This window comes from Strix aluco, chromosome 21 (assembly GCF_031877795.1).
Source record: "Strix aluco isolate bStrAlu1 chromosome 21, bStrAlu1.hap1, whole genome shotgun sequence".
NCBI lineage: Eukaryota > Metazoa > Chordata > Aves > Strigiformes > Strigidae > Strix > Strix aluco.
Genome location: NC_133951.1, coordinates 4,505,886 through 4,528,875, shown reverse-complemented (window position 1 = coordinate 4,528,875; position 22,990 = coordinate 4,505,886). Strand labels below are relative to the sequence as shown.

The following is a 22,990-nucleotide window of genomic DNA, read 5'->3' as shown; positions in this document are numbered from 1 at the left end:
TCACAAAGTTATGTAGATGTCTAGAAATGTAAAAAGAAACACAAACCTCTCAGCGCTTTTCAAATTTGAATCACATCATAGAACATATCAGTGCTAGAAATATGTCAATGCTAAGAGCACCATTAGCAACCTAATGGTGGATGGAATGCATTCTCAGGAACTGGAAAGATGAGATCAAACTCATGAATATGCTACAGAGCAATGTTACCCTTAAGGAGGCTCCCAAAAGTCTTCAGTCTGGAGCTTACAAGAACATCATGAATTTTAGTAAAGGTAGTGTGAAGTCTGGCATGTAGGAAAGAATACCTCCATACAACAGGTTATGTTGACTGTAGTTTGGCTAGAAAAAACCTTTGCAGAAAAAGGTCATGTGTCCTCATGTCCATGTGTCAGCAGTGTGCCTTTGGGGGAATGAAAGCCAACAGCATATGGTCAGGCACTCATTACAGTAGGCCAACAGCAGGTAAAGGGAAGGGATTCTTCCCTTGTATTCAGCTCCCATATCTGGAGCACTGTGTTCAGTTTGGTGCTCCCTGGTGACAAGAAAGACATTGACATTCTGAACTGAGTCCAGCAGAGAACTTCCAACATAGACAGGTGCAAATGATGTATGGAGGAGAGGCTGAAAGATGCAGTTTGCCCACTCTGGAGACAAAATTAAAATGTGGTTGTCTTATTGTTATCTTCAACAAAAAGTGGGTGGTTATACAGCAAAAAGAGACAGACTCTTCTTGAATGTGCTGAGTGAAAGTATGAGGGACAACAGACACATGTTGCAGCAATAGAAATTTTGATCAGGTATTAGGAAAAGAAAATCAGGGTGGTCAGACATTAAACAGAGATGCAGCGGGGGCAAGGAATTTCCATTCTTGGAGATAATCAAAACTTCACCGGAAAAGGTTCTGTGTAACTTGATCCAAAGTTTGACCTGCTTTGCACAGGAAGGTGGACCAAAGAAATGCCTGAGATTCTTTCAAATCACACATTCTATGATACTGTTGAAGTTTTTCAATAAACTGTGTGACAACAAAAAATATTGACTCATTTGGGCAACATACCTGCTCTTCCACAGTGTTCTCTGTTGACGAGCCCCTCCATAAAGTGCAGCCATGTCGTCAGACTCTGAGATGGCCGTCTTTGGGGAGGCAGCTCCTTACCTCCGAAAGTCAGAAAAGGAGAGAATTGAGGCCCAGAACAAGCCTTTTGATGCCAAGACAGCTGTCTTTGTGACCCATCCTAAGGAATCCTTTGTGAAAGGGACAGTCCAGAGCAAAGAATCAGGGAAGGTCACTGTCAAGACTGAAGGTGGAGAGGTGAGTAAGGAACAAGGCTGAAGGACACCATTTGAATCCCACTCTCAGCTCTTAGCTGACATATGTTCTTCCTCTGACAGACCCTGACCGTGAAGGATGATCAGATCTTCTCCATGAACCCTCCCAAGTACGATAAAATCGAGGACATGGCCATGATGACCCACCTCCACGAACCCGCTGTGCTGTACAACCTCAAAGAGCGTTACGCAGCCTGGATGATCTACGTAAGTACCAGCAGCAGTCTTCCTCCGGGCAGCGAGGAGGAACTGCTCTGCCAGGGTAAGCGGAAGCCAACGTGCTGTCTCCCTTCCTCACAGACCTACTCGGGTCTCTTCTGCGTCACTGTCAACCCCTACAAGTGGCTGCCGGTGTACAACCCGGAGGTGGTGTTGGCCTACCGAGGCAAGAAGCGCCAGGAGGCCCCTCCACACATCTTCTCCATCTCTGACAATGCCTATCAGTTCATGCTGACTGGTGAGTGACTGCATCTGTCTCAGAGGGATTGTCCCATGAAATTCTCTGGAGGGATACTCTGTCTCAGTAATATGAAGAGACTTTTTCAAAGCTTTCATTGTTCTGATGCATACATACTACTGCGTGTTTTATTATCTCCACACCATTATTTCTACTATTTTAAATAAAAGACACCCCTGTACATGGTGAGGTGTTTTGGCATTTTGATTGTTTATTTGTTTTAAGTTTATGCTAACTGGTGAGATGGTCTTCAAGTGATACCATAAAAAATACATTTTAAAAATAATCAGTTTCCCTGATAAATATGCTAATATTTTCTTAACAACTCATTAGAGTTTTATTTCAGTCATACCATTAATCACTACTAATTTAAGCAGGATTTTTTCACAACAGTATTTCTAAAAATTAAGTATAGTAGCACAGATAGTTAGTGTGTCAGGAAAAACAATAAGCCAAATGGACTAGGTGGAGCAGGGAATATATTTATGTCTGTAATGACATAGTGAAAGTTATCAGGGTATGAGATTCACATGTGATGTGAAAATTCTGTCTAATTATGTTAATTCACCAAATGGCTACAGGAAACATCAATAACACAAATATTCAGATTTGTCTTGATAAAACCATGAAATTAAAAATAGAAATGGAATTATATATTGCTTCTCGTTTTGCTTTCACCTTTTCATTCCTTTCTTTCTCCATGCTATTGGGTTCAGAACTATTACCCATGCTCAGGATTCCTTGATCATGGGTCCTTACTCTCCCTTTCTCTACTGCTCTAAATAGAGTCTGTGTAGCACAAAATTAAAATAAAAAAAAGAAACAGAAACAATTTACTGCATGTGGGAGAAAAAAGATCATCATAAAGAGTACAGTGGGGAATAAACACATGTCCCTTCAAGGGTTTTCATTATTCATGGAAAAGAATTACTTAGCAAAGAATTGAATTTTTAAAAACTGTAACTAGTAAGCAAAAAAAAAAAAAAAAGCAAACTTTTTTCTTGTCATATCTTACTTCCATTTACTGCATTTATTTTCAGTCTTTTTCTGTTCTTCATTTACAAAGTCGATCTGTTTCTGCCTCTTTCACAGATCGTGAGAACCAGTCGATCCTGATCACGTATGTACACCCCTTCTCGGGTCCCTGTGGGGCTGCCCAGTGCTGGGGGACCTCCCGCCTGACCACACGCTCTCTGCTTCTCTCTTTGGTTTCACAGCGGAGAATCCGGAGCAGGGAAGACTGTGAACACAAAGCGTGTCATCCAGTACTTTGCAACAATTGCAGCGAGTGGAGATAAGAAGAAGGAGGAGCAGACAGCAGGCAAAATGCAGGTAAATCAAAAATGCTGGAACCAATGTTTTTCTCTGATCCTGACATGATTTTTGGAGAGGATAACCAGCAATAATTATCATTCTGCAGGGAACGCTTGAGGATCAGATCATCAGCGCTAACCCACTGCTGGAGGCCTTTGGAAACGCCAAGACTGTGAGGAACGACAACTCCTCACGCTTTGTAAGTTTTTGATTAGAGAAGTTGACATTCACAGGTGAACAAGGATGTCAGAGAAGAAGCTGCTACTTCTGATGTGTCATGGTTGGATGATTGTATTCATTGAACTAATATTTTCCTCATATTTTTGTCAACTAAAAACTATCTAACTAGACTATCAATTAACATTATAACTTTAAAAGTGTAGTACAACAAGGAAATATTTACAAATGGAGATCATTTAAATATGTATTAATATATATATTATTTGATAATTTTATAGATATATATATACACACATACCTACTCCTGGTATATGTCATAAAGACTATAAATTTAGTCTGTGTAAATTGATATAATGCAGAAAGGAGGGAGGAAAAGACAGACAGACAGCATGAAAATTGCCTGCATCAGATCAACAAAAACATGATTCTGTTTTTTTAGACACAGAACTGTGCAGGTCTATTAACCTGACTGTTCAGACCTTGATACAAGTTATTTGGAAAGGGATAAGGACAAATATGTCTTCAGGACATCCTATCAGACACCAAACTATGATATGTCTTTTTGGTCATTTTAGTGCGAAAGGTATTCCTAAATTTTGTTAGATAAGTTGTGAATGTCCTTGAGTAATCACAATACCAATCCACAGTCTCAGCCTAAATTTCTGTGTTCTGGGTGCATTGTCCCTATCCCCATAACTCAGAAAATAACACATGCCTTCTGTTTTTCCACAAAATCAAAAAATCTCCTTTAACATTTACACCACCAAAATTCACCTTCGCAGAGTCCTATCTGAATATAAAAAATGAAACTAGTGCATCTTGGCTTTTTCTATATCTGTCAGTTTGAACTGAGGCATAAATGACCTAATAAAATGCTTGTTAAGTGGTTTTCTTGTTCCTGTGCGTTCAGGATTACCCACTAAATAATAATAACTTGGCTCAGGTCTTTACCTTAGAATTGCCAGTATAGATTGCTGAAATTTTTTCTTGCCTTTTTTAAGAAAAATAAGAAAAAAATTCAAAACAACTTCGAAGTTTAAATCCTGTCCTCTATGGAGACCTGTCCTCTGTGGTTAAATACTGACAGTCTTAGTGAAATTTCAAAATGTCTTTTTCTTTCCCTTCTAAAGGGTAAATTCATTCGAATCCACTTTGGGGCCACAGGCAAACTGGCTTCTGCTGACATTGAAACATGTAAGAGACCTCCTGACCTGACCACATTCCTGCCTCCCTTTCCACTGCAGTGTACTTTCTCAGGCTTAACTCTTTCTACCTTCCGTGACAGATCTGCTGGAGAAGTCCAGAGTCACTTTCCAGCTCAAGGCAGAAAGAAGCTACCACATATTCTATCAGATCATGTCCAACAAGAAGCCAGAGTTAATTGGTAGGAATTATTATAAATTGTTTGATGGAATCTGAACATGTTTAACATTTATCTTCATTCTTATGCCCAGATATGTCCCATTCTTCTTTACAGACATGCTCCTCATTACCACCAACCCATATGACTACCAATTTGTGAGTCAAGGTGAGATCACCGTTCCCAGCATTAATGACCAGGAGGAGCTGATGGCTACAGATGTAAGTGACGCAGAGCATATTGGTATGGTGAAAGTTCCATTTAATGGCCCAGAGATTTATTTCACTGATTCTGTTGCCAGAGTGCCATTGACATCCTGGGCTTCACCGCTGATGAGAAAACAGCCATTTACAAGCTGACGGGGGCTGTCATGCACTACGGGAACTTGAAGTTCAAGCAGAAGCAGCGTGAAGAGCAGGCAGAACCAGATGGCACAGAAGGTATTAAAATCTAGAACTCCCAGTAACAGAAACAGTTACATAGCTGGCAGTTGGCATTCAGGTATCTTGCTCCAATTTATTTTCATAAAGACATAAATCTCAGCTTCCATAATATTCATGCTTCTAAATTTCCCTTCAAACTATCACAGGAATGGAATGCTGAAACCTACAGGTACATCTTAGAGGACGTCTACTTTCAATTATCGTTTCTCCTCTGTGACTGTCTCCCTCTCTCTTTGTGTATAGTTGCTGACAAGGCCGCCTACTTGATGGGTCTGAACTCAGCAGACCTGCTCAAGGCCCTCTGCTACCCCCGAGTCAAGGTTGGGAATGAATATGTGACCAAGGGTCAAACCGTGCAGCAGGTAACAACCAGCTGGTGACTGGGAAACTCCGGCTTGTATCATTTACTATTTGCTCCAGACATTGTTTTTATTCTGCTCCATTCTTCTTTGGTTTAGGTGAACAATTCAGTGGGTGCTCTGGCAAAGGCTGTCTATGAGAAGATGTTCTTGTGGATGGTTGTTCGCATCAACCAGCAGCTGGATACAAAGCAGCCCAGACAGTACTTCATTGGTGTCCTGGACATTGCTGGCTTCGAGATCTTTGATGCAAGTACCACAGAAATTATAGTAAAATCTCAAAAAGGCAATTAGGGCTCAAGAAAAAACAGAATTATGATGGGTTTTTTTGAAAACATTCCGTTCACTTGCAATTTCAAATCAGGTTTTGCATTTTTTTTTAAAAAAAGTCTGGGGGTTTTTTTGTTGTTGTTGTTTTTGTTGTTTTGGTTTGTTGTTTTTTTTTTTTTTTTTTTTTTCCCCTGGAAATGCTTTCCTTGTATATCTCACTTGCTTTTTCTCCAGCACAAACCATGAGCTTCAAGAGATCTGCATGATACACAAGGAAGAAGCAGCTGCCTTTCACATAATTAGTGCTAATGTTGAAGCTTTTCAATAATTTGAGCTTAATATTAAAAAGATCCACTGACAAATAGCACACACATACTGAAGATACAATATAATGGAGTGTAGGAAGAGAAAGGAAGACTCAAGTTCTCCATAAAATTGTGCCAAGGCTTTGGAAAAAGAGACCAATATATGTCCTTTGTTTCCAAAGAGTCAAAGGGTGATTCTAACAGGAATAACACATTGGCTGCCTTTAGTGCCGACAGATTTCTACACACACTTGGGGAAGATACTTGAGTCCAAGCCAGGACTGACAAACACTGAGAATGTCTAATCTTTTTGTAAGGGCAATGGGAAATTTACAGAATACAATGAGATAAAAGTGATATAAATTGCACCTTGGTATGGATAAGACTACTAAAGTATTTGGGAATTTTATTTAAGAATAAATTTTATATGTAAACATTATTCAGGTAGCAAAGAGGAAAAAAAACCCAACCTCTTTAAAAATACATAATGGGATGTTTTAATGTTAACAAGTTTTGTTTTAACTGGGCATCCCTGAATGGGATTCTGAGTGTACAGGAGAAAGCTGTACAGGCAATTCTTCATTTTGAGAATGAGTAAATCTTGGTTTTGCATTGAACAGTTCAACAGCCTGGAGCAGCTGTGCATCAACTTCACCAATGAGAAACTGCAACAGTTCTTCAACCACCACATGTTCGTGCTGGAGCAGGAGGAGTACAAGAAGGAGGGAATTGAATGGACATTCATTGACTTTGGGATGGACCTGGCTGCCTGCATTGAGCTCATTGAGAAGGTATGTTTATTACATTTAAGTTTTTGTTATTTCTTTGTGACAGAATTTTAGGATTTCCTGGCTACTGGTATTCAAAAAGTACCTTCTAATTTCCAATATTGTATGTATTCAGAAAATAATTTCTAAGGACATTTGTGATTAGGCTACACATGAAATATCTTTAGGTTATCCACTAACTACATTATGATGCATTTTTTAAAAATTAACTTATTTTATTTGTTTGGCAATAGAAGTATCACACATAATTTGATGACAAGGATTCTCTGTAGGTGTGTTTTCAAGTCTACAAAGATGAAAGATTTCTTTTCAGAAACCCAGACAAGATTTTCAGTATTACAATTATGATTTCAATATTAATACTGTGATTTCTGAAACACAATTTCTAAGCAAAATCATAGCTGTATATAGAAAAAAGGTACTAGATGAACAGGGATGAAAAAAAATCTCAGTATGAGTTGATACTGTTTTGTGTAACATCCTCTTGTATAGGAATGAAGAAACACATATGTCACAAAAATAAGATTTCAGGAAGTAGATGAAAGATCTGTTGATCTGTTGAACAAAGGTCAATTTTAGTAAGACACCTTCATCTAGACAAATTTACTTTGGGAAAGTATTAATGCAAAAAATAAAAATCTCCTTTTGATTCATCAGATTTTCCAAATTATTTAGAAAAATTTGTGTGATTATTGTGACACAATTAGTTCTGAAATGCATTAGTTTCAGACACAGATTCATATTTTATCAGGTAGTCTATGTACAAAATGTTAAAAGATGTGATCCATTTTTGATCCAAAAATTTAATCGATTTCTCAGTTTCCTTTGCCTTACTGCAGTCTCCTTTTGAAGGCAGATCTGTATTTTCTTGCTGATATATTTTGCTGTTTCTCCCAGCCCATGGGCATCTTCTCCATCCTGGAAGAGGAGTGCATGTTCCCCAAGGCAACCGACACCTCTTTCAAGAACAAGCTCTACGACCAGCATCTGGGCAAGTCCAACAACTTCCAGAAGCCCAAGCCTGGCAAAGGCAAGGCTGAGGCCCACTTCTCCCTGGTGCACTATGCTGGCACAGTGGACTACAACATCTCTGGCTGGCTTGAGAAGAACAAGGACCCCCTGAATGAAACTGTCATTGGGCTGTATCAGAAGTCATCTGTGAAGACACTGGCTCTGCTTTTCGCCTCTGCTGGTGGAGAGGCAGGTCAGTTTTCTGAAATGTCATCTCTTTGGTGCACAGTGGTTCTGCAAAATTGTGGAATCATGAATGAGCCCCAAAACCGTAAATGTTTAATTATCTTCACTTTATCAGAGGCTAGTGGTGGTGGTGGCAAGAAAGGTGGCAAGAAGAAGGGTTCTTCTTTCCAGACTGTCTCAGCTCTTTTCAGGGTAAGCACTTCCTATTTTCATCTATGCAAATTAGAATTAAACTGCGATTTCAACAGAGTCAGCCACAGTAAAAGAACAAGCAACTTTGTTCTTATCCTCATTAAAAAAAAAAAAAAAAAAAAAGAATGAAAAATGACACTGTAAAGTCCTAAACTTAAAATAAACATGGATTTTATCATAAAAATATGAAGTACCCACCCTCTATCTCTCATTGCATTGATGAAAACTTTTTTTCTATCCCAAAAGGTGATGTTCAATATTCAGAAACAGAGGGGATTGAGATATTGATTGAGGTAGTATCAGTTGATAATTTGCAGCCCAGTGCTTCTCCATTGATAGGCCTTTTATGCTAAGTTCAAAGAACCGTAGAGTTAGATTTTCTGTATTTCATATAAACACACATTAAATCATGATCCCACAGGAGAACTTAAACAAGCTGATGACCAATCTACGGAGCACTCACCCCCATTTTGTCCGTTGCATCATCCCAAATGAAACAAAAACGCCTGGTAAGATGCTCAAGCAGACAGAGAACTTGCTCTGATACAATCGTTCTCCTCTGCACTGGAAGCTGTAATATGCATTTCTGCTCTGAATTGCTAGGTGCCATGGAACATGAACTGGTACTTCACCAGCTGCGGTGTAACGGAGTGCTGGAAGGCATCAGAATTTGCAGGAAAGGTTTCCCCAGCAGAGTTCTCTACGCTGACTTCAAGCAGAGGTAAGAGCACTGCACTCGTCAGCATCATTACAAACAATATTGGTTCATTCAGGCTGGACTCTGTTGTCAAAAATAGCTGTATGTGAGCTGACAGGGTTCAGTAGCTAGTGTGTGTTGGCTGGGACAAAAATAGTCTTATCTTCCTCTTTCTCTTTTCCCAGATACAAGGTGCTTAATGCCAGTGCTATCCCAGAGGGACAGTTCATTGATAGCAAGAAGGCTTCTGAGAAGCTTCTTGGGTCAATCGATGTGGACCACACCCAGTACAAATTTGGCCACACCAAGGTACAAACCCTCCTTGGCTCACTCACTGCGGGTCAGTGCTTTGTTCTAGGTGACAGTGATGTGTTGCAACATTCCCTTTCTCAAGGTATTCTTCAAAGCTGGGCTGCTGGGACTCCTGGAGGAGATGAGGGATGAGAAGCTGGCACAGCTCATCACTCGCACCCAGGCCAGGTGCAGGGGCTTCCTGATGAGAGTCGAATACCAGAGAATGGTGCAGAGGAGGTAGACGTTCCTCATCTTCAGTTAAAGTCACTGTACTTGGGAGAAAGTGTTGGCACCCATCATACTGAAAATATTCAATGTACTTTTTAATTATGCTTCAGGGAGTCCATCTTCTGCATCCAGTACAACATTCGTGCATTCATGAACGTCAAGCACTGGCCCTGGATGAAGCTGTTCTTCAAGATCAAGCCCTTGCTGAAGAGTGCAGAATCTGAGAAGGAGATGGCCAACATGAAGGAAGAGTTTGAGAAAACCAAGGAAGAGCTTGCAAAGTCTGAGGCAAAGAGGAAGGAGCTGGAGGAGAAAATGGTGAAACTGGTGCAGGAGAAAAACGATCTGCAGCTCCAAGTGCAGGCAGTGAGTAACATGAGTAAATAAGATCTAACACTTCTTTTGTACTACAGAACTCAAATTGTCCACTAAACCACCTTGTAAAATATTTTAAGCTGAATACCACATAACTAAAGGCAAAATTCAGGCCACAGTCTTTCCCCAGCAAGTCTCAGTATTACAAAGTGGAGTTGAAGCTAAAGAATGACTTTTCAGTCTTAATGCCTACATGTACATGTCTCCATGTGAGTTCATGACATGAAGCCGCATTATAGTTACTGTAGTGTATTTAGTGGACTAGTGATTCAGTTGACCAGCTACTCTGCCTTAATTCAGTTGATGAAATGAAGAGCCTAGCACCATTTCTTATGGCATATCTTACCTGAGCTTCTGTAGCTACTGCTCCCAGAAGACACAGATGCTCATTACATCCTATGACACAAGTGCTAGCCTTGTTTGTCACCAATGCCATTTGGCCTCTCGGAAACTTAGACAACATTTAGGCAACACACTAGAGCTGAATTCTAAATTTGCAATTTGTAATGTAATTGTGCAGTAACCTTTTCCCCAAAAGTAATCCCAGAGGCCTTACTGATGCACATCTGTTCCTTCAGCATTAAATGACTTTTCCTGTACTTTCCCACCAGGAAGCTGATGCTTTAGCTGATGCTGAGGAAAGATGTGACCAGCTCATCAAAACCAAAATCCAGTTGGAGGCCAAAGTAAAGGAGGTGACTGAAAGGGCTGAAGATGAAGAAGAAATTAATGCTGAGCTGACAGCCAAGAAGAGAAAACTGGAAGATGAATGCTCAGAGCTGAAGAAAGATATTGATGACCTTGAGCTAACACTGGCCAAGGTTGAGAAGGAAAAGCATGCCACAGAAAACAAGGTACACATGTGGGGAGACACATCAAGGGCCAAGACATCACTGACCCTTAGGGCAAAAGCCTGCTACCATAAGACATGTTGGCTTTAGAATATTTTGAGCTGGTATTTGTCTGAGCATCCAAAGGATAAATGAAACACCTGGCAAAACACTGTAAAGAGAAAAAGTCACTGCACCAGTGAACGTGTTTTCTACCCAATTTTGACACTTGCTCATATTTGTAGGTGAAAAACCTCACAGAGGAGATGGCAGGCCTGGACGAGACCATTGCCAAGCTGACAAAAGAGAAGAAAGCCCTCCAAGAGGCCCATCAGCAGACACTGGATGACCTGCAGGCAGAAGAGGACAAAGTCAACACGCTGACCAAAGCTAAGACCAAGCTGGAGCAGCAAGTGGACGATGTAAGCACGGAGGCACACAGCAAGAGCAGGACAGGTATAGAGTTAAACCTGAATGGTGGAGCATTGGTGGTCTTGTTCTTTTTAGCTGGAAGGGTCCTTGGAGCAAGAGAAGAAACTGCGCATGGACCTTGAGAGAGCTAAGAGGAAACTTGAAGGAGACCTGAAGCTGGCCCATGACACCATAATGGACTTGGAAAATGATAAGCAGCAGCTGGATGAGAAACTGAAGAAGTAAGTGTGGCTGTGGGGCCCCTGAGTGCTGGGCTGGTGCACTTGTCTTTTTCTCTTTGAGCTCTGACACGGTTTGCTTTGCCCAAAGGAAAGACTTTGAAATCAGCCAGATCCAGAGCAAAACTGAGGATGAGCAAGCCCTGGGCATGCAGTTACAGAAGAAGATCAAGGAGCTGCAGGCAAGCCTCTGTCCCTTGCCCTCTCTCAGCCAGTGTCAGGTCAGGAAGGAGGAGGGCATGGGTGTGAAGGGTCCTTAATGTTCCCCAGGCTCGTATTGAGGAACTGGAGGAGGAGATTGAGGCAGAGCGAACCTCTCGGGCAAAAGCAGAGAAGCATCGGGCTGACCTCTCGAGGGAGCTAGAGGAGATCAGCGAGCGCCTGGAAGAAGCAGGAGGGGCTACAGCAGCTCAGATCGAGATGAACAAGAAGCGTGAGGCAGAATTTCAGAAGATGCGGCGTGACCTCGAAGAGGCCACGCTGCAGCACGAAGCCACGGCTGCCACCCTGCGGAAGAAGCACGCGGACAGCACAGCTGAGCTTGGGGAGCAGATCGACAACCTGCAACGAGTGAAGCAGAAGCTGGAGAAGGAGAAGAGTGAGCTGAAGATGGAGATTGACGACTTGGCCAGTAACATGGATTCTGTCTCCAAAGCCAAGGTATTGAAAAATATCCTGAATACAACTTGAAAATAAATAATGCTGAAACCTGTGGTCAGGTTACAATATAACTCTCTGACTCTGTATGGAACTGTATTTCCAATGATCTAATGCCAAGGAGCAGCAAATAACTTACATGCCCGTGCAGATTTTTCTGGTGAGAATCGTGCTGTTCAGAATAAGGAGGTGTCCAGATACTAATCTTCTTTCATTCTCTGTGTTCTCCACAGGCAAATCTGGAGAAGATGTGCCGCGCACTGGAAGACCAGCTGAGTGAGATTAAGACAAAGGAAGAAGAGCATCAGCGCATGATCAATGATCTCAGTGCTCAAAGAGCTCGTCTGCAGACAGAATCAGGTGAGAGAGCCCCCTCTAAGCTGTGGAACGGGAGGTCATCCTAAACCAGTCACAAACGACAATGAAAATATTTCCTTCCTGTGTGCTTTCCTAGGTGAATATTCGCGCCAGGTGGAGGAGAAAGATGCTCTGATTTCTCAGCTGTCAAGAGGCAAGCAGGCTTTCACCCAGCAGATTGAAGAACTCAAGAGGCACCTAGAGGAAGAGATAAAGGTGATTGTTTGTCCTACATCTGGCCAACAAAAACACTCTTAACTTCACACTGCCTAGTGGGGACAGGGTCTGCTTAGCAGAAGCCATACTGGGAGAAGATTTTCATTTCTGCAGGTGGTGTGATTGGTGGATTTTGTCCTCCAGGCTTACATCTGTCCTTCACTGCAAACACCTATACCCTCCCAGCGGTCATGTTGGCAGTGTTACATTAACCCTTTGGAAGAGATTTCCCAGATATTACCATTCCTTGTCCCAATCCTGCTCTCTACCCAGGCCAAGAACGCCCTAGCCCATGGCTTGCAGTCAGCTCGGCACGACTGTGACTTGCTCCGGGAACAATATGAGGAGGAGCAGGAAGCCAAGGGGGAGCTGCAGCGCGCCCTGTCCAAGGCCAACAGCGAAGTGGCCCAGTGGAGAACCAAATACGAGACGGATGCTATTCAGCGCACGGAGGAGCTGGAGGAGGCCAAGTACGTGAGGAACGTGGGGAAGACAAAAGAAGGGGTAGGCTAATGGGAAATTTGAAGACACAAATGCGATATTGTCCTAAAAAGTTAAAGCTGTGCTTTGGGGCAGGGTAAGGGCTGAGGTAAAGTATATCCTCCAAAGACTGTGGTTTAGGAAACATAGAGGAAAATATTCCCCTGACCCAGAGAATGGTACAGAAAACCTCTGGGCAGTAGTCACAGAAGGCACAGTGGTTGTGAAAGCCTGGAAATCTGAACTGGGAAAAGAGTGACAGGCTGGGGGAGGACTTGCACTGTCTGTGCATAGGATATGTACTCAATGAAGTGGTAAAATATCCTGTGGTGAAAAGCCCATCAGCCACACACCACAGCCTCCCCTTTGCTCTCAAACCATGAGCTGTTCTTACCACCTCCCAGGAAGAAGCTGGCACAGCGCCTGCAGGATGCAGAGGAACATGTTGAGGCTGTGAATGCCAAATGTGCCTCCCTGGAAAAGACAAAGCAGAGGCTGCAGAATGAAGTGGAGGATCTGATGATTGACGTGGAGCGATCTAATGCTGCCTGTGCAGCTCTGGATAAGAAGCAGAAGAACTTTGACAAGGTCTTTTGGGCTGCAGCGCCGGGGCTCCTGGGCAGAGCATGTCCTCCTGATTGCCACCTCCATACTGACACCCCGTTTCTCTTCAGATCCTGGCAGAATGGAAGCAGAAGTATGAGGAAACACAGGCTGAGCTGGAAGCCTCCCAGAAGGAGTCTCGCTCTCTCAGCACGGAGCTGTTTAAGATGAAGAATGCCTATGAGGAGTCCTTGGACCACCTGGAAACGCTGAAGCGTGAGAACAAGAACTTGCAGCGTAAGTCCCTGGCCCTCTGCTCCTGGCAGGGCTTTCTCACAAGCTTATCTATCTGCCACAATAAATGGGTCTGGAACTGCAGTGATGAGAAGATGCCTGTCATTGTGGCGTGGCAGGGCCATTCCCCTTCAGCTCTGTGCCTGAGCATGCCACTTTTCACCCTTCCTTGTAGAGGAGATTTCCGACCTCACAGAGCAGATTGCAGAGGGAGGAAAGGTGATTCATGAGCTGGAGAAAGTCAAGAAGCAGATTGAGCAAGAGAAATCTGAAATCCAGGCTGCTCTAGAAGAAGCTGAGGTACATGCTTACAATCACTGGTGTCTGCACTAAAAATATGAGCAATGGGGAAATATTCGTGGTCCCCCTGTGTTCTGGCTGGGCAGCGCAGCCAGCTGAGATTTCCTGGAATATTACATAATGTCCCAGAAAGCAAGCAGTAGCTTTATTGACATTACAAATGTTTGTGTGCACTTGTCCAGGCCTCCCTAGAACATGAAGAGGGCAAGATCCTGCGCCTCCAGCTTGAGCTCAACCAGGTGAAATCTGAGATTGACAGGAAGATCGCAGAGAAAGATGAGGAGATTGACCAGATGAAGAGAAACCACCTCAGAATTGTGGAGTCCATGCAGAGCACCCTGGACGCTGAGATCAGGAGCAGGAATGAAGCCCTGCGGCTGAAGAAGAAGATGGAGGGAGACCTGAATGAAATGGAGATCCAGCTGAGCCATGCCAACCGTGTGGCTGCAGAGGCACAAAAGAACCTGAGAAACACGCAGGCAGTGCTCAAGGTATGTTAAGCTAAGGGTGTGCACAGAGGTGTCTAGCTTGTCTAATATCATCGAATCACTGAATCATAGAGTGGCTTGGGTTGAAAGGGACCTTCAAGGATCATCTAGTCCAGGACCTCTACCGTGGGCAAGGACATGTTTTACTAGATCGGACTGCTCAAAGCCCCATCCAACCTGACCTTGAACACTTCCAGTGATGGGGGCTTCCACAACATCCTGTCACTGGATACCAGGGAGAAGAGATCAGTACGTCACTCTCCACGTCCCCTCCTCAGGAAGCCATAGAGAGCAATGAAGTCGCCCCTCATCATCCTTCTCTCCAAACTAGACAAATCCCATGTCCTCAGTGGCTCCTCAGAGGACATGCCTTCCAGCTCTTTCACCAGCTTTGTTGCCCTCCTTTAGATGCATTCAGGTCCCTTAACATCCTTTTTCAAATGTGGGGCCCAGAACTACACGCAATGTTCAAGGTGAGGCCACACCAAAACTAAATACAATAGGAATTCAGCTCCAGCTGTGCCTTAGCTTTCCTGATCCTATCCCTACACATCTGGGCAGCAGCCTTCTGTTCTTCCCAGGATACATGTCTTTGGTTCTACTGCCTATGCATTCCCTTCTTACACTTCAGTTTGACCAGGAGGTCCTTACTCAGCCATGCTGTTCTCCTGCCTTCCTTGCCTGATTGCTTACACATGGGAATTGGAACTGCCATGCAAGTGTCCTTAAAGAGCTGACAACTCTCTTCTTCTCCTTTAGCCCTGAGGGCCGTTTCCCAGGGGGTCCCACCCAGTAATTCCTTAAACAACTGAAAGTCTGCTCTCCTAAAACTTAGGGTCTCGACCGTACTCTTCATCTGGCCCATGTCCCTCAAGATTGTGAATACCACCAGGGCATGATCACTGAAGCCCAGGCTGCCAACAGTCTTGGCATCTCTAATCAGTTCATCTGTGTTGGTAAGCAGCTGGTCCAGTAATGCTTCTCCTCCAGTTGGGCTGTCTATCCCCTGGATGAAGTCTCCTGGACTCCTGGACTGGATGGAGTGTCCTGCACTGCTTACAGGTTGCTGTGGTGCTTTTCCAGCATATGTCAGACTGATTGAAGTTCCCCAGCTGGATCAGAGCCTGCAAGTGTGATGCTTCCCATAGTTGAAGTAATAACACTTCACCAACAGGCTCCCCTTGGTCAGGTGGCCTGTAGTAAACACCAGCGACAAGGTTTCCTTTGTTGGCTTGGCCTCTAATTTTTACTTATAAGCTCTCATCTAACGTGGCTCATCACTGTTTTTCAAAGACACCTCTGTGCAATCAACCCATTTTTAACATAGAGGGCTACCTGCCCACCTCTCCTTCCTTGCCTGTCCTTTCTGAACAATTTACAGCCATTGATTGCAGCACTGCAGTCGTGTGATTCATGCCACCAGGCTTCAGTAACGGTGGTTAGATCATAGCTTTCTGGCTGCACAGTGGCTTCCCAACTCCTCCTGGTCGTTACCCATGCTACGTGCATTGATATAGAGACACTTCATTGGGCTATCAACCATATCACCTTTTAGAGGAACAAACCCTAATTCCTTTGGAGCCTTCCACAGATGTATCTCTGTTGCTTCCTAACATATCAGCAGCCCCTGGCTCTTCTCCGTTACTCAAAACTCCATTCCCTTCCCCTGCTAAGTCCAGTTTAAAGCTCTGGCCAGCTTGCTGCCAAAGATCCTCTTGCCCCACTTGTTTGGGTGAATCCCGTCAGCTCCCCACAGACCGAGTTTCTCATAGAAGCGAAAACCTTGAATATGGCACCAGCTAGACAGCCAGGCATTCACCTGTTCAATCTTTCTCCTCCTTCCTGAATCCCTTCCTCTGAAGGGGAAGGTAGAGGAGAACACCACTTGTGCTCCATATCCTTTTGACATTGCTCCAAGGGACATACAGTCTCTTTTGATGCTTATAAGTTGCCTTGTTGCAATATCATTAAAGCCTACATGGAATAGTAGGAGCAGATGTTAATCTGAAGGGCTCACCAGGCTTGGCAGCCTCTCAGTGACATCACGAATGAGAGAGAGCTCCTTGTGGGCAGCAAACTGCTCTAGAGAAATTGTCTGGATGGTAAATGGGTGTTTTGGTGCCTCTTAGTAAGGAATCTCCAGTTCCTAATACCTTATATAATAATACCTTATGGGCTTTTCCTGTGGCACTGGTTCTAATGTGGGTGGTTGGATCACTTTTACATGGTTGACTTTTCCTGGATCCTGTCATTTATCATGTGCTCTTCATTTTTCAGCCACAGAGCATCGACTCTGTTATGTAGCAGCACTTTAGAGGATGGGGAAAGGTTCTTTCCTCTGCCCTATATATACTTTATAAATATAGAGAGAGATTATATGACATAATAATTATTAGACTGGTGGTAATTGCCATTGTGTAACAGTGTTGTGCCGCCTTATAATTTCTCTTTCCTCTCTTAAAGGATACCCAGATACACTTGGACGATGCTCTCAGGACACAGGAGGACCTGAAGGAGCAGGTGGCCATGGTGGAGCGCAGAGCAAACCTGCTGCAGGCTGAAATTGAGGAGCTACGGGCAGCCCTGGAGCAGACGGAGCGGTCGAGGAAGGTGGCTGAGCAGGAACTGATGGATGCAAGTGAGAGAGTTCAGCTCCTCCACACTCAGGTTAGATTCATGAGATTCAAAGTCTCAAGAACCATTTTCTTTTTCCCTTTCCAGATTTTTCATCTGTGTAAATTCTTAAATAATCTCTTGTCATAAAAATCTTAACCTGAACCAGAGTTATTACCCTTGTACAAAGAATTGGATTGTGGCCAAATGAGTAGGATTCCATTAACAGAGTCAGAAGTGCTTCTTAAAATTTTAAGCACTCTCTGTTATCTCACTGTGTATGACCTGACAAGATGCAACATTTGAAGGAGGATGATAATAATAGATATATTAATGATAAGTTTAAATTTAAACAGTAAGTTTCTAAAAGTTTCTAAGTGTTCTGTTTTGGAACTAAATGGATGATATTTTTTGTTGTTCAACAGAACACCAGCTTGATCAACACCAAGAAGAAGCTGGAAACAGACATTGCCCAAATTCAGGGTGAAATGGAGGATACGATCCAGGAAGCCCGGAATGCCGAAGAGAAGGCCAAGAAGGCCATCACAGATGTGAGCTGGGGGCTCCTTTCACGGCTAATGGTGGATGTGTTCTCCCCCAGAACGTCTCCAGCCCCAAAATGGCTTTCACCCTTTGCTCTCATCAGGCAGCCATGATGGCAGAAGAGCTGAAGAAGGAGCAGGACACCAGTGCCCACCTGGAGAGGATGAAGAAGAACCTGGACCAGACGGTGAAGGACCTGCAGCACCGTCTGGATGAGGCCGAGCAGTTGGCACTGAAGGGAGGCAAGAAGCAAATCCAGAAGCTGGAGGCCAGAGTGCGTAGGGCTTTTAGTTGTGTGTGAGTGAACGTGTCACGTAAGTAACCACCAGGGAAGCTCCAAATCTGGGCTTCTCATTGCAGGTGCGGGAGCTGGAAGCGGAGGTTGACTCTGAGCAGAAGCGCAGCGCTGAAGCTGTGAAGGGCATGCGCAAGTACGAGAGGAGGGTGAAGGAGCTGACCTACCAGGTAAGGCAGGAGGCCTCCTTGGGCTGACAGAGTTTTCTCACAAGAAGTCAAATTTTGCACACACCATCCCCAAGGGGAACTGTTAACCACACATGATGCAGAACCAATAATTCCTTCTCTTTGCTGCTTACCAATCACTCTAGTCTGAGGAAGACCGGAAGAATAATCTCAGGCTGCAGGATCTGGTGGACAAGCTGCAAATGAAGGTGAAATCCTACAAGAGACAAGCTGAGGAGGCTGTAAGTATTGCTTGAAGAATGGGCAAGAGCCACCTTCCACCGGGGCAGCATGCTCATTGAGATGAGTAAGAATCCCAGGAAAGGGGCATGAAAGAAACTCCCAAGTCACAGCAGTCTTGGCCACACCGTTTTGCTATCGTGTCACGAGTCCTTGCATAGTTCTGGGCACCCTGCACTCAGGGATGAACTGAGGGAAGTTCTGCAGCCTGTTTGATACAGGAGGTCAGATTAAACAAACCCAGGGGTCACACCCACTGACTGAGAAGTTCCTGAATCTCTGCTGCTGACCAAAAGCAGAGGGTTTCAGGGTCTTTCTCAACCTAATAGCCACACTGATAGTTGGGCAGCTATAATGGGGGAATAAGTACCCAAATGACAAATCCAAGTGACAAAATTGCTCCTCAGGAGGGACACAGTACTGTTGAGACTTGTCACAGTGGGGCCTTGAATAAGGGGGGATGAGGAGGTCTGTGTGAGGTTTATGTGTAAGCGGTGGTGGGTGGGGGATGGAGGTTTGTGCCTTCCCCCAGGGAAGAGCCGCAGCCCCGCAAGGCCGAGGCACAGGAGGAGTGAAACCCCTGCCCTGGGCTCCTCACCACCGACTCCCTCTCCCCACACAGGAGGAGCTGTCCAATGTCAACCTCTCCAAATTCCGCAAGATCCAGCACGAGCTGGAGGAAGCCGAGGAGCGGGCTGACATTGCAGAGTCACAGGTCAACAAGCTCCGTGTGAAAAGCCGGGAGTTTCATGGCAAGAAGATAGAAGAGGAGGAGTGAGGATGTCATGAGGCAGCAAAGTGACCGGAGGGATGCACAAAATGTGAACCTCTCCGTCGCTTTCTCCTGCAATGAATGTTTGTAACCGTGTCAATGTCTAGAGAATAAAGATCATAGGTTCCTTTGCATACACAGCAGACGAACACTGCGTTTGGTTGTTACATTTGAGTTCTGCAGTTATGTAAGTTTGGGACATTTTCAAACGAAACATTTTATTTCACTTTAACCCTTGGGTAGCGGTAGAGATGTAATTTTCCCACCTCCAGTATTTCTCCACTGTGTCCTATTACATTACTGGGTAGGGAATAACACCAATTTAATTCCCATACTGGCAAGAGGAGAGGATCAGGTCAAAGGCAGGATGAGTACCTTGTCTGTCCTGGCACAGCAAAAAATGTTTCTGCCTTGGGAGTCCTCTTTCTAAATGGGGGCAGTACACAGAGGCTCTCTTTGCTGGTCTCACTTTGGCAAGCTGTCTTCTGAGGCAAGTTGCCCCATAAAAAAAAAATAAATCTGGAGCTCCAAAGGCATCTGCATGTCTGTGAGCCTTCATGGAGGAACTCATGCAAGGACTGAGGGGCTGCCTCCTTTGAACAAGGCAGGTGAAGGCCACAAACTCTAGAGAGTGTCTTTTTATTCAGCAAAATTAAGGATCAGGCAAAGCTTTTTTTTATGGAAGAAGTTATTAACAATCAGTTCTAAAGCAAAACAAATAATGTTTTTGGATAGGAAGACATTGCAGTTCCTCACTTTCTCTATTAGGCAGAATAGCCAATATTAAGACAGAATGCTCCTGTTGTAAATGAAATGGAGATTGATGAAAAGGTTGGTAGAAGTAAGTGTGAACAAGAGGACTCACCGTGGGATAAGCCCCAACCAATGTAACATGCAGAGCCACCAGAGCAAGCGAGGAACTGCTGCAGTACTGTATAGTGTTTTCAGGTACTGAAATATTAATCTAAGGCTATAACAAGCTTTTGTGCCAAGAAACAACTTGGAGTTATGCATAAATACAAAAAGCTGAAGGAAGCGGTTTTGGCCACGTAAGATAAGACTTAAAGTGGGAATAATTCTGGGAACATTACAGCTTTAAAGAAGTCACAGAATCTTGCACTTTACGGAGAAAAAAGCATAGATCGTGACAATGCCAAACTGCGCCCTACCTGTCTGACTGTTGTGGCAATGGATGAGTTGGAATGAAGATACTAACTCCATCCTGGCTGGACAGAGAAAAACAAGTCAGCTACACAATGAGTGTTGGTCTGAAGTCTAAAAACAAATGACAGCCTGTTTCCTGTAAGGTAAGAAGCAATACTTAACATACGGAGCAGCCATTCTGGCAGCACCGGACCCTGGTGCATTGCATAGCTGCTAAGGGCAGATTCTACAAGCAGACATCAGGAGACCCGGCTCTCTTTCACTACAGGGACACTCATGGGTCCCTCGAGGTTCCCGGCTAGCTCTACACTGCTGCATTTCCAGGGAGTACTTCAAGGAGCTGTGAAGTTGCTGGGGAAGGGAGCTGGACTTGTTGGAGGGGAAGCAGGGAGGAGACAGCAGGAAGGAAGCCTTTTGCACTGACCACAGCAGTCAGTGTCTTTGCAGCAGCAGCACTGAAGATTAGGAGATCCTCCTTCTCCCAAGCACACAGAGGTTTACACCCAAGGAATCCTCCCATGTTATAACTAAATATGGAAGGTGTTTGCTAGGCAGCAGCTAAATATATTTAAGGAAAAAATGACACCCTGTGTTGACTCCTGTGTCACTGTAAGTGATGCTCTTGAGAGACAGCATCTTTATGTGTGAAGCTGTGAAAGTTGCACCAATGCCAGCAAAATCTGGGCACCAAAGAAGGAAAACCACCCCTCTCCTCTCTCCCTTCCCACAGTATGCTCCCAAGAAATAGCTGGGATTCTTTCTTTCCAGACAAACCCTTTGTTTCCACACCGTCAAAGGAAGCAGAAGGATTTTGTTTGTACTACTAAAGCACATATTTCTTTAAATGAACAAACAAGCAAACGATACCAAATGCCAAACAAAGCTTGATTCTGAAGTCGGTGTATTGCAACTGTGGCTCAGTAAAAGCGTGGAGAAGTATCTCTAGCTTTAAAAGCTGCTGACTGACTGACTAGCAAATGCCACAACAGCTTTGGGGACCATATTTGGATGCCTAAACCCCTGTTTCCCTTGGACAAAATTGCAATGACCATCCAAAATGAACAACCTGGCCTAACAGTGGAAGAATCACGATGCACTTGAAGCGCTTGAAAATGCTGGGGCTCTTCTCTCCTCTGTAAGACATGATGGCTTGAGAATTTATCCCTAAATGCTCAAATGATGAAAGGTGATGTTGCAGGTTCCTTAAATGACAACATCTTGGCCCCATTATCTACTTCAAACTGCATGTGTGGGAAATGGAGAGAAGTGCATTGCACTGGGCTGACCTGGCCCTGCCACCAGCCGTCCCGGAAAGCATGACTGGAGACTTCTTGGAATCAGAGTGGAATAGTAATGGGAGGGGTAAGGAAAAATAATTTCTCCTCATTTTGAGTGTTGCTGCCTTAGCTGGAGGGCAGGAGTCATTTTGCATTGACACACTATTTCTGGAGTCAGACTGCTTGTGACCTGATAAGTGCTGATGCGAAGGTAACTGATCTTGGGAAAAACATGATTACTACCAGAGATTTCTTGACAATAACTTGTCATAATAGTGTTCATCATTGCTGTTCCCCAAGCACTTCCAAGCCATACACACGGGATGCAGTAATATTGCCTTGGCCAAAATGTGTGTCCCTCCCCAGTGACAGAAAAGGAAAGGAAGACAGAGTGAAAGAGAGAAAGAAAGAGAAAGAGAGGAGGGAGAGGGAGAGAAGCAGTTGGAGAAGGAACAGAAATTGAGAAAAAGATATTGATAAAGAGCAAAAAGTGAGGAACGGAGAGGAAGCAGGGAAGGAAGGGAGGAAGGGAGAAAGGGAGGCAGGAAGGAAGGAAGGAAGGAAGGAAGGAAGGAAGGAAGGGAGGGAAGGAAGGAAGGAAGGAAGGAAGGAAGGAAGGAAGGAAGGAAGGAAGGAAGGAAGGAAGGAAGGATCAAATTAACATCATCTATCTGTTGTTACCTGACCTTGGACTTTGAGTCTGCTGCTTTTGATCATCTGTGAGAGCATTTGCTTGTTATGACATCAGCCCTTTTCAAATAGTTTGGACACAATTAATGTAGCTGCTATTCCTAGGTGAAGAATCGTGTCTTCAGTGGCCAGAGGTGTGATAAGAGGAACACAGGGATGCAAGGAAGTTGCTTGGGAGTGACTGGCATAGCTGTACCTACACTCCAGAAGGGGAATCCACGCTGCTCTTGTGAACCCACTGTCCATCCACCCATTTCATGTCCATTGCCTTAGTACCTCAATGCCTGTCTTGCTGGGTAAAAGAGTGTCTAGGGAAAGAGATCTGTTTTCTGAATCTCTGCTTTGTCCTGGCACTGAAGGAGGAGCAGGGAGGCAGGCTGTGTCTGGTGCCTCCTCACACCCCAAGTCCTTGTGAATGATAGTGCCAAAAGAAATGGCTGAAAACACTGAAGGGAGGTGCACCTTGAGAAAACAGAGGTATTGGTGGGGACTGGGAGGGCAAGTAGAGTGTGGAATGCTCCTGGGAGAGCTGAGAGATTAGGTTTATATATTGGGCATTGCATGACATACCACTACTTTGCAAGCTGGTAAAGTTTTTAGATACAGAGAGCCTAAATGTGATGAT

The 22,990-nt window shown here is 44.2% G+C and overlaps 1 protein-coding gene across 1 annotated transcript; it reads left to right on the top strand.

The window, feature by feature from the left end:
- Positions 1 to 1,094: 1,094 nt before the first annotated feature.
- LOC141933126 (myosin-1B-like) lies at positions 1,095 to 19,383 on the top strand. The gene is made up of 38 exons (XM_074847514.1): positions 1,095 to 1,313; positions 1,394 to 1,537; positions 1,631 to 1,787; positions 2,880 to 2,907; positions 3,005 to 3,119; positions 3,208 to 3,300; positions 4,412 to 4,475; positions 4,567 to 4,665; positions 4,759 to 4,862; positions 4,943 to 5,081; positions 5,328 to 5,446; positions 5,543 to 5,692; positions 6,639 to 6,809; positions 7,704 to 8,010; positions 8,119 to 8,195; positions 8,617 to 8,704; positions 8,799 to 8,916; positions 9,078 to 9,201; positions 9,287 to 9,423; positions 9,525 to 9,780; positions 10,401 to 10,643; positions 10,865 to 11,041; positions 11,127 to 11,272; positions 11,361 to 11,451; positions 11,540 to 11,929; positions 12,160 to 12,286; positions 12,381 to 12,499; positions 12,773 to 12,969; positions 13,384 to 13,567; positions 13,654 to 13,819; positions 13,992 to 14,116; positions 14,299 to 14,607; positions 17,068 to 17,271; positions 17,643 to 17,768; positions 17,864 to 18,034; positions 18,121 to 18,225; positions 18,369 to 18,464; positions 19,085 to 19,383. The coding sequence occupies exons 1-38, from the start codon at positions 1,110 to 1,112 to the stop codon at positions 19,238 to 19,240; spliced, it is 5,826 nt and encodes a 1,941-aa protein (XP_074703615.1). The 5' UTR covers positions 1,095 to 1,109; the 3' UTR covers positions 19,241 to 19,383.
- The last annotated feature ends 3,607 nt before the right edge of the window (positions 19,384 to 22,990 follow it).

What these genes read in the sequence shown, in the direction of transcription:
- LOC141933126 (XM_074847514.1), top strand. Translation starts at nt 1,110, where the DNA reads ATGTCGTCAGACTCTGAGATGGCCGTCTTTGGGGAGGCAGCTCCTTAC. An exon ending in AGACAGCAGGCAAAATGCAG is followed by an intron (nt 3,120 to 3,207) that starts GTAAATCAAAAA and finishes ATCATTCTGCAG; the next exon opens with GGAACGCTTGAGGATCAGAT. An exon ending in CTGTCTCAGCTCTTTTCAGG is followed by an intron (nt 8,196 to 8,616) that starts GTAAGCACTTCC and finishes ATGATCCCACAG; the next exon opens with GAGAACTTAAACAAGCTGAT.